The sequence below is a fragment of the Thecamonas trahens genome (genome assembly GCF_000142905.1).
Source record: "Thecamonas trahens ATCC 50062 unplaced genomic scaffold supercont1.43, whole genome shotgun sequence".
In the NCBI taxonomy this organism is placed as follows: domain Eukaryota; order Apusomonadida; family Apusomonadidae; genus Thecamonas; species Thecamonas trahens.
Genome location: NW_013657637.1, coordinates 256,086 through 266,970, shown reverse-complemented (window position 1 = coordinate 266,970; position 10,885 = coordinate 256,086). Strand labels below are relative to the sequence as shown.

The window sequence follows — 10,885 nt, the reverse complement described above, 5'->3', positions numbered from 1 at the left end:
TGGCTGCCTACCATGGCTGCCTACCATGGCTGCCTACCATGGCTGCCTACGATGGCTGCTTATGATGGCTGCTTATGATGGCTGCCTACCATGGCTGCTTATGATGGCTGCCTACCATGGCTGCTTATGATGGAGGGTTTATTCTGCTTATGATGGTTGCCTACCATGGCTGCTTATGATGGCTGCCCACCATGGCTGCCTACCATGGCTGCCGACGATGGTTGCCTACCATGGTTGCCGACGATGGTTGCCTACCATGGCTGCCGACGATGGTTGCCTACCATGGCTGCCTACCATGGCTGCCTACCATGGTTGCCTACCATGGCTGCCTACGATGGCTGCTTATGATGGCTGCTTATGATGGCTGCCTACCATGGCTGCTTATGATGGCTGCCTACCATGGCTGCTTATGATGGTTGCCTACCATGGCTGCTTATGATGGCTGCCCACCATGGCTGCCTACCATGGCTGCCGACGATTTTTGCCTTTCTTGGTTGCCGACGATGGTTTTTCTATTCATGGCTGCCGACGATGGTTGCCTACCATGGCTGCCTACCATGGCTGCCTACCATGGCTGCCTACCATGGCTGCCTACGATGGTTGCCTACCATGGCTGCTTATGATGGCTGCCTACCATGGCTGCTATGATGGCTGCCTACCATGGCTGCTTATGATGGTTGCCTACCATGGCTGCTTATGATGGCTGCCCACCATGGCTGCCTCCGATGGCTGCCTCCGATGGCTGCCAACGATGGCTGCCTACCATGGTTGCCTACGATGGTTGTCTACCATGGCTGCCTACCATGGTTGCCTACCATGGCTGCCTACCATGGCTGCCTACCATGGCTGCCTACCATGGCTGCCTACAACGTTTGCCCACCATGGCTGCCTACCATGGCTGCGGATGGAGAACAATAACGAGTACGATCAACTCCACGACATCGACAGCAACACGATCGGCACAACAAGATCTGGACCCGTCCCCACACGAACCACACTTGTCGCAACATGCCCCGTCGGCGGAAGAAGCGGCGGGCTCAGGCTGCGGCGGCTGCATCATCGTCGCAGGCCTCGCCCGGATCATCGTCAGGTCATATCCCGCGCCGACGAGGCATGGGCGCCGGCGCGCTTGGCGAAGCGCAAGAGCGATGGGAAGATGTGGCCAAGATTGTGTCGTCGCTGATCTCTCGGGTTCCGACGCAGGCGCGGTCGCTGGCCGTCAGCTCGACCATTGCGCAGGTGGAAGCGCTTGTCCGTACCCACCTACACCGCCACGGGCCGAGCTACATGCTGTACTTTGCCGGCCGCGCCCTGCTCTCGAGCGATGCCGTCGCTGTGGTCGCCGCCGAGATCGATGGCCTAGACGCGTTCATCGACATCGACGCCGAGACCGGAGTCGAGCACATGCGCCTTGTGGCGGCCAGCTCCATCGCGCGGACTTCTGCCGGCTCGCCTGTCGATGACAACTGGTTGCCTGTCCTCGAAATCCTCGCTGCCGACAATGTTGTCTGCCAAGCCGTCCACCTCGTCGCCGCCGCCGCCGGCCTTGAGGTCCAGACCCTCCCCGAGAGCCCGCTCTTCGGCCTCGGCCTCCCCGTCTTCCGCCTTGTTGTCACGCCCTGGTCGCGCATCCCGAGTCTCTCGTCGAGCCTCACCGACCATGCCTGTGCCGCTCCGCTCTGCCACCAGCCGCGGCCGTCGTGGGCTGTCAGGAGCGGCGGTGACGACGACAGTAGACCTCGCCTCAGCGCGGGCGCGAGCTCAAGCGCGGCAGCAGATACCGAGGAGGTGGCGGCTGGAGAGACGAACAATGTCGTGTCGTGGGCGGAACTCCCTGCCGAGCTGTGGATAAGCATCATGACGTTGCTTGGGGCGGATGAGCCGGTGGATGTGGTGCGGGTGGGATGGACGTGCCGGCGACTGCGATCGCTGTCGCTCGACGAGCTCATGTGGGCGCGAGTGTTGGGCGTGCCGCGGGCCATGCTGCGGCGGAATCTTGCACGGCGGCCAGTCAACTGGATCGAGCTGCTGTGGGCCGACCAGTTGTGTCCAGTCTGGCGTGCAAGCGGCGTGGCGCATGCGCACTGTCTGGTCGATCGGAACGACCTAGCAGACGCGCAGCGTCTTCCCTACCAGCATACCTTACATTGGGGGAGGCGGATGGTCTACACCCTAGGCGTTCCCGATCTTCCACCGCAAGCCAAGACCTGGTATGCAAGGGCTACGATGTCGGACCCTTGACACTCCGTCACCTTGCCCCACCCCTGCCTTGAGCGATCACCGCCAACACCGCCAACACCGTCAACACCAGCAACACCAGCAACACCAGCAACACCAGCGGCCTTAAACCCCATCTCCATCTCCATCCCCATCCCCTTTCTCCTCTCCAACCCGATCCCTTCCAATCCCATCCCCAACCCATCCCCATCTCCCCAACCCGAAACCAATCGCCTGCCAACCATGTCGCCAACCGCCCACGGCCACCACCACCACCACCACCACCACCACCACCACCACCACCACCACCACCACCACCACCACCACCACCCCTCTCCCCACCACACATACACACCCCCATACACACACATACGCATACCATGTCTGTTGCTCGCCTGGCCATCCACTCGGACTCGTCGTCAGAAGGCGGTGACCTCGGAGCCGACGACGTGTTGGTCGTCCCGGGGACGACGGGCCAGACATGGGCAGCCACCACACGACTGCCTCATGGCCAATCACCATCATCGCCAAGACTCTCGGGAACCATATCTCCTGCTGCTCTGCCTACCTCCTCGCGGAGATCATCAAGAGTCTCCTTCTCCAATGCCGATACACACAACGGTCCGCATGGCTCACATCACCCGCAATCAGATGGTCGTGGTCATGCTCATGGTCATGCTCATGATGGCGGGCAGAGTCAGAGTCGACCTCGCTCTGCTCGCGGTGCCAGTCAAAATGGTGACGATGCAAAGTATGCCCACTTTCTCAAGTTTCAGTCGACCATGCGTGCTGCCGCCGGTCGTATCATCCACGAGGCTGCGTCGTCGATGAGCAAGCCGCGATCAGACTCGGTCTACTCCTCGGCACAGGTTCTCAATGAGGTAGCCTTTTGGGAGGAGATGGAGGAAGTTGCCTCTCATGACATCGACGAGGATAGCGTCGTTGTCCGCGAGCCCACCTCGCAGGATCTTGCTGCGGCGTCGCTCAACCAGCTCCTACGCTTCGCCACCGATGGCTCAGACCTGGTTGATCCGCGCCGCCTCCTTCACGTCTTTCGCAAGTACTGCACGCCGCGCGTCCTCCTCCTCAAGGTCCTGGACCTCCTCTCACCGCCCGACGATCTGACCAACCTAACAACGGCGCTTGGCGCGCTTCCGCAGCCGGCGGCGGCGCTAGACCTGCTCGCCGTGTGGATCACCGAGTTTCGTGGCGACTTTCTCGACTCGCCCTCGTTTGTCACCGCCATGCAGCAGGTGTGCGAGAAGCGGCTGCCCGAGCTCGGCTTTGAGGCTGCCGCCGAGGACCTGCTCTTCAAGCTCGCAGCGACCATGCAGCAGGTCCCACTCGAGCCGCTGGTGGTGGCACCAGCCGGCCGGCCCACCCCGCCCAAGATCAAGCTCAAGCCCGGCGCCTCACTCTCGCTACTCGATTTTGGCTCCATCCCACCTGCCGACCTCGCGCGGCAGCTCACCCTCCTCGACCAGACTCTGCTGCAGCGAATCGATCCGGCCGAGTTTCGCGACCTCGCGTGGTCCAAGAAAAAGACCATGCACCTCGCGCCAAACATCCTCGAGTTCATTGCGCACTTTAACAAGATCTCCAACTTTTGCGCTGGCATGATCCTCAAGGAGAAAAAGGCCAAGGACCGCTCCAAGCGCATCACCTACTTTGCCAAAACATGCAAGGAGCTCCTTACTCTCCGCAACTACAACACGCTCATGGCCTTCAACGCCGCCTTTGCCTCGACCCCGGTTTCGCGGCTAAAGAAGACCCTCGACTCGGTCTCATCCTCCACCACTGCCACGCTCACCACCATCCGCGAGCTCTTTTCCTCGCAGCGGTCGTTCAAGCACCTGCGCGAGGCCATGCGCGCCGACCCTCACTCGCCGGCTATCCCCTTTCTAGGCATCTTCCTCTCCGACCTCACCTTTGCCTACGAAGCCAACGACGATTTTACACAGGTCGACAGCCTCGCCTCCCGCCCGCCGTCCTCCCCGACCTCGCCCGGCCACGGCCCGCGCCGCGACCGGCTCCCCAACTGGTCCAAGGGCAACCTCGTTGGCCGCATCATCGCCGAGTTCTGCTCCTTTCAGCGCCGCCGCTTCAACATCACCCGGGTCGAGGCCATCACCGATCTCCTCCGCGTCCTCCTCCTCCGCGAAATCGAAGAAGACATCCTGTTCGACATGTCGTACGACTGCGAGCCTTCGGCCCGCCGGCCGTCCACTGCCATCCCCACCGCCGACCTCGTCGCTGAGCAGCTCTCGGGCACCGGCAATCAGAAGCTCTCGTCCAAGCAAGTGGCAGAGATGGAACGCATCCGCCGCTATCAAATGTCCGGCCGCCGCAAGTCGATGGCCGCCATGGGTTCCTCCGCTCCGGCGGTCGAGCACACCCCGCTGCCGACCACCATGCTGAGCAACTTTCAGCTCGCCTCGGTCGCCGAAACCGCCGAAAGCGGCGATCCCTCGCTCGACACCTCGTCATCGTCGGCGTACTCGTCGTCGTCTTCCTCGTCGTCCTCGGCGTCATCGTCTTGCCCCCTCTCGCCGCACTCAGCGTCTTCGGCCCACGACCCGAACTCGTCACCGCCCCGTGACTCGCCATCTCACGTCGCGTCGCTCGCCAAGACCCCTTCCGAGCTCCACACTCTCCGCCTCGCTGAGGCCGCCGCCGAGGAGGAGCCCGGCGCCGAGCTCCGGGCACTCGCCGCCGACCTCGCCGACCACGTCCAGCTCATCCTGGAGGACGATGAGCGGTCGGCGGCGAGCGGACGCCCGCGCCGCGACCGCCGCGCGGTGCGCCTCGACTCGCCGCGCCACGCCGCGCTCCATGCCGAGGCCGAGGCACGAGCCGCCGCCGCCGCCGCCGCCGTCGTCGCCTCGGACATGGTCGCTGAGACCTTTGATCCGAAGCGCCACTCGCCGCGCCACGACCTGCCACGGCCTGAAGCCTTTGGCGTCGAGCTGCTTGCCGACGCACAGGCCGCGCTCGTCTCGGGCCAGGGCCACATGGCCGAGCCAGCGTGGGCCGGCTCGGGCTCAGCCCGATGGACCCAGGACGCCGTCGCGCTCGCCCAGCGGCTCGACGCTCTGCCCCCTGTCCCGCCCGATGCCACCTACCCGCGCAAGCTTCAGGTTTATGCCCAGCGTCGCGCCCTCCTCGAGGCTGCGCTCGCCACTTCGATTACCGCCTGCGATCACATCGCCGTCGCCGTCCGCGCCCTCGACATCGAGCTGGAGACCAAGTCCCGCGCCAACGGCGACCTCCACAACGAAATGCTTGCCCTCCGCAATAAGCTCCGCCGCGAGCGCCGCCACCTCCACTCCAAGCGCGCCCATGGCGCTCTAGCCTCACTCGTCGGCTCGCTCGTCCCCGCCGATGGCGTCCCAGCTCCAACCGAGGCCGACCTCACCGAGCACTCTGAGGCCGGCCACGGAGCGCCCCATCGCGCCCGCCGCCGCCGCCGCCGCAAGCACCCTGCCGCCGCCGCCCACGCGAGCGCCCACACGGGCGGCCACGACCGCCCGCAATTTCTCCAGCGCGGCGGCGGTATGACCGCGCCCATCCTTCCGGCTCTCGACATGGAGATCGCCGCCCTCGAGCACGACCTCTTCCACGTCACCCCGCTTTACGAGCGCATGCATGCGTAGTGGCGGCCCAGGGCATCACGCCTGTCGCACAGCTTCGGCCGCACGCAGCGCCGACGATGAGACCTTGGTCGAGACGTCGTTGCCTCCAGCGTCTGCCGGCTGAACAAGGTCGACAACTACCACGTCGATCTCGGGTGTGAGGCCACGCTCGTTGCGGGCCTTGCGGATGGCGTAGCCGCCAGCCACGGTCTCGGCCGACACGACCATGGCGTCCAGCTCGGGATCGTCGCGGGTCGGGCCCCACATGTCGTGGATGGGAAAGACCGAGTACTCGAGGCCCGGATGGATCCGGAGGCAGGCGGTGCGGGTGGCGGCAATGCGGACGTCGACCGGTTCGATGAGCTCGGCATGCTTCTTCTCCGCCACCATGGCGTCGTCCGAGACGCCTATCTTGAGCACGCCACATGTGGCCATCACCGCGCCCGTCAGCAGCGCCTTGTGCCCGATGTGCAGCCGATCAAAGGTCCCCCCCATACACGTATGCCCATACATCCGCCCCCCGCTCTCTCCACCCGCCACCGCCGCATGCACCTCCGCCACCTGCACCACCACGTCCAGCCCGTGCCCCGCCACTGCCGCCATCGCCGAGTACACCCGCGAGACCCAGCCAACAACACCACCATCGCTCGCCACCAGTGCAGCCACACTCGCGCCGTCCTTCCCGTCCGCCACCACACACACCGCCACCACAGCCAGTGCACCACGCAGCTCATCGTCGCCGTCCCACGCCTCCTCGTCCTCAGCCATGGAACTCGCTCCGCCCACACTCCTTCGCCTCGCCAGCCATGCCTCGGCCGCGCCAGCCACCACGCCGTCCACGCTGTCGCTCGCAGCCAGAGCGGAGCACACTTCCGCCACCACCTCCTCGGCGTCCGTCCCGCACCGCACCCGTGTCGACACTGTCGTCTTGTGGCTTGCCATGGCCATGGGTGGACGTGAGGTGCTTGTGCGTGACACGCCGATCGCGATCGTGATCGCGATCGCGATCGTGATCAGGGCGGCGAAGCGAGAGGTTTGGGGGGGGGGGGGGCAAGGCCATGGGGTGGATCGGTCGATCGGTGCTCTTTCGCGCCACCCTATCTGGAAGAGGGGGGGTGGATGAGGCAGGGATAGAGGGGGGGCGTCGCAGTGGGGAGGGAGGCAGCATGGATGGGAGTGAATGAGAAAGTTGGAATTGTTTGCCGATGATCAGTGATCGGAAAATAGTCAGTGCAATTGGATGAGAGTTCGTCTTCTCCGATCGTCGTGTCGCCCGAAGGGCGCCACCCCCCCCTTCTCCCGTAAAGAAACTAGGCCCCTTTATGCCGAGCCCGAGCCCGAGCTCGAGCCCGAGCCCGAGCTCGAGCCCGAGCCCGAGCCCGAGTCCGAGCCTGAGCCCGAGCTCGAGCTCGAGCTCGAGCCAACTCCCGAGCTCGAGCTAACACCCGATCGCAGGCTCGAGCCCGAGTCCGCTGTTGCATAGGTGTAGCTGCTTCCCTCACCGAGCTCCTTATCGGCGGCGGCGGCGCTGGCACGGTCGCGACGGGAGGTAGCCGCCTTGGTGGCCTTGTACAGAACCATGGCAAGGGTGGCGAGGAGGCCGGCAAACTGCAGGATGGTCATAATCCACGCCGGGGCGGTGTCCTCGTCGTTGCCGAGGTCGGTGTAGGGGATGAGAAGCGCGAAGAGGAGGACATCGAGAAATGCGAAAGCAATCTCCATGCCCTCGAGGACGACGTCCTTGTACGGGCGCCGCCAGGCGAGGATGACGGCAAAGGCGAGCTGGCCGAGGATGAGGACAACGACGGCGGTCTCGGGCTCCTGCGAGAAAAAGCCGATGGCCGAGCCGAGGACCAGCTTGCGCGCGAGGACGGCAGCGACAAAGAGAACGTCCGGCCGGACGTAGTCATCATAGAGCACTCCGTAGCGAGCACGGAAGGTCTCCGACTCGAGGCTGCCGCCGCGAATGCCGTTGATCCCGACGTGGCCGGCAGCCCATGCCGGAAAGCCGAGGCCGACGCCACCGTACATGACGAGCGCGATGCCAAAGGCGACGCCAAACATGGTCCGAACGTCGGTGTCGTCGGCAAAGGTTAGCGAGTACGACGATGTGTACATGAGAGGAAAGTAGCCGAGCATAACGAGTCGGATGCCAACGCCCGGAAGCTTGGCCTTTAGCTTGGCGGCGAGCGCGTGGCGCCGCGCGCAGCCAAAGGCAAAGGCGGCCGCAAAGGCGTAGACAGCCACAAAGACGGCGACAAAAAGCCAGATGACCGTCAGGAGCAAGTGGTCCGCCGGAATGCCAGCAAACGCTGCGTACTTTTCCACGCCCATCGCCGTCTCGTCGGCAAGGAGCTTGCGACGTGGTCCGGGCGCACCTGGGTAGTCGTTCGCCTCCCACGGCGGCGGGCGGATGAACGAAAAGACCGAGACGTACTGCGCAAGGCGAAGGTAAAACCGCGGGACGGTGCGCCCGATGAGTGCGAGCGCAAAGAAGAGCTGGATGCGGTCGAGCCCGAGCCGGGCCCCGGTCGTCACCTCCTCGCCGATTGCCAGCGCCAACACCTCGACCGTAACGCCGACGATGATGATGACAACGACTATGGTGACAAGGATGGGTCCGCCGACGTCGGGCGCGTCGTCCTCGGACGCCACGCCCGGAACGAGGAAGAGCGGCACGTCGTCGCGGACCGCAAACGTGGTGAGATGGGTGCACTGGCAGACGTACGCCGCCGACGAGAGTGCTGGGCTACCCGACGTCGACCACGCGTTGATGACCGAGTCCGGGATGAAGCCGCCTGGCGACGACGACGCCACAAACCGATCCGGCGACGGCCGCCCGGTGAGCATGGTGCAGCCGACGCCGTTCCACGCCCCGCGCGCCTCATCCCAAAAGTTACACTGCCGCACAAAGCCCGGCGTCGTCGCTCCCGTCCCGGCTGAGACCGGGCTGTTGAACACGACGTACACGTAGTTGCCCGCCCCGCCCAGCGTGCTGAGCGAGATGGGGCTCCCGGCCTGGTTGCGGAGCGTGACATCGGCCGAGCCGGACTTGACGCCGCGCGTCGCGTTCGAGCTCGGGTCGATTGTCTCGCCGGGCTTGCAGTCGCGGAGCTGGAACGGGTCGCCGGCGGTGGTGGCGATGGAGAGGTGGACGCAGGTGGTGGCGCCGCCGACGGCGGCGCGAAACCCGGCGAGCGAGCCTATCTCAAACAGCGTGCCCACCCCGTTGGCGGCCTCGTAGTGGACGCGTGGCACGCTGCCGAGCGCAACCCGGCGCGGATCAAAGAGTGCCGAGTACGACGACGCCGCGTCGGTCCGCGGCGTCGTCCCGCAGCTCTGCTGTGCCACGTCGAGGTTGCGTTGGACCTGCACCGCAGCCTCGAGTCGCGTCGCCGCCTCCGCCAGCGTCTGGTTGCAGCCAAATGTCCGCGTTGAGTCAAAGAGCATCTGCGACATGGCCGCCAGCACGCCCGAGACCTGAACCATACCCTTGCGATCGTCGGCTGCAGACGCATTGTACAGTGCAACCAGGCCGGTAAAGACCTCGACGCCGGCGGCAAAGTCGTCGGCTGGCAGCGCAAAGTTGACGATCGGCGTCGCCCGGAGCTCCACCGTCGCCGCCGACGAGTTGTAGTGGACAAACAGGGTCTGGACGACTGTGACCAGCGCCTGCGTTGCCCGCGCCGCGCCGCCGCTATCCATCCCGCTCACCGGGTTGGCCCGGACTCCCGCCGCGAGCTCATCCAACACCGCAGACACAATCTCGCCGTAGCTGTTGGCACTGAGGTTGTAGGCCGGAGCGGCAGCGACGGCGGCCGAGCCGGCGATCCCGGCCAGGAACGGCGCGTACTCGCCGAGCGAGGTGCGGAAGCCCGCCGCGGCCGGCAGCGAGGTGCTCTTCCAGTACGCCACAGCCTGCGCAAGCGTCGACGAGCTCGCATCGAGCGCTGGTGGCCGGGTGATCGTCGCCGACGACGCACCCACGCCACACGGCGGTGCGTACGACGTCCGCGCCTTGTTGGCTAGGTCGGCGTACGGAGCGAACGTCAGGCTGTAGTCAGCAGCACTCGCGTAAATCGGTGGGGCGCGGGTGACGAGCGACGGCGTGCTTGCGGCGAGGAACTCGGAGAAGATGGCGATGCTCCCGCCGGGGAACGCCATGATGAGCGTTCCGCCGTACGTCACGCCGGCCTCGGAGCACGCCGCCATGTCAAATGTAAGCTGATTGCCGATCGTCACCGCTGGGGTCGACGGCGCCGGCGCGCCGTTGATCGCCGAGCACGAGCCGGAGCACGTCGGCGGCGTGAGCGTCGTCACCGTGAACGTCGAGGTGACCGACTCGGAGCCACGGGTGGCCACAACGGTGTAAGTGTAGGTTGTCGACGGCGTGTTGATCGAGGTGTCGACCAGCGTCTGGCTTCCATACGTTCCGTTGCGGCCAAACATGACGCCCACGCCGTGGATGGGGCTGGCGATCTCGGCCGGCAGAGTCGGCGTGCGCGTCCAGGTGAAGACAATGTCTCCAAGCTGCGTAAAAGGGTCAAAGTCAGCCTTGTCGAGGTCTTCGGTGCAGCACGCGGTAGCCACCAGGTTCATCTGACCTCTCCCAGCTGGAAACGTGCCTGTCGTGGTGCTTGTTGCTACTCCAGGTGCCTCGATGGTCCACGTCACCGACCGCAGCGAGTTGCGCGCCGCGCCATTGTCGCTCTGTGCCAGCACCAAATCGGAGAGCGAAAAACCAAAAAGACCAGACATGCAGCCACTCGCCATCCCCGCCGCATACCCGCCATCCGCACAGCCGAACCAGATCCCGCCTGTTGCCGAATCTTCCACCCGAGCACGCTCCTTTGACCTTACTAAGGAGAGACGGGTATGTGCAAAGTGTGAAGTCCCGCCCTCTCCCTCGCTCCTCGACCTCTCCCGTTGCCAAAGTCGGGCCCTCCCGCCCCCCTCCCCCCCGCCCTCGACTCCCCCCTCCCCTCTCTCTCTCCTCCCTCTCACGCCATCACTACAAATATTTGTTCCTTCCATGC

General features: G+C 65.0%; 3 protein-coding genes across 3 annotated transcripts in view; 1 reads left to right on the top strand and 2 right to left on the bottom strand.

Moving 5' to 3' along the window:
• Window positions 1-2,597: 2,597 nt before the first annotated feature.
• AMSG_08691 (Ras guanine nucleotide exchange factor J) lies at window positions 2,598-5,870 on the top strand (the record flags this gene model as incomplete). The annotated part of the gene is made up of 2 exons (XM_013899656.1): window positions 2,598-2,672; window positions 2,970-5,870. The coding sequence occupies 2 exons, from the start codon at window positions 2,598-2,600 to the stop codon at window positions 5,868-5,870; spliced, it is 2,976 nt and encodes a 991-aa protein (XP_013755110.1).
• A 15-nt stretch (window positions 5,871-5,885) lies between these two features.
• AMSG_08690 (bifunctional coenzyme A synthase) lies at window positions 5,886-6,797 on the bottom strand (the record flags this gene model as incomplete). The annotated part of the gene is made up of 2 exons (XM_013899655.1): window positions 5,886-6,305; window positions 6,411-6,797. The coding sequence occupies 2 exons, from the start codon at window positions 6,795-6,797 to the stop codon at window positions 5,886-5,888; spliced, it is 807 nt and encodes a 268-aa protein (XP_013755109.1).
• Window positions 6,798-7,169: 372 nt separating this feature from the next.
• Window positions 7,170-10,885, bottom strand: part of AMSG_08689 (uncharacterized protein) — a gene marked incomplete at both ends in the record, with an annotated part of 4,471 nt that continues 755 nt past the window's right edge. Inside the window, one exon of the mRNA XM_013899654.1 lies at window positions 7,170-10,559. Coding sequence (XP_013755108.1) covers window positions 7,170-10,559 — 3,390 coding nt within the window. The remainder of the gene's footprint in view (window positions 10,560-10,885) is intronic.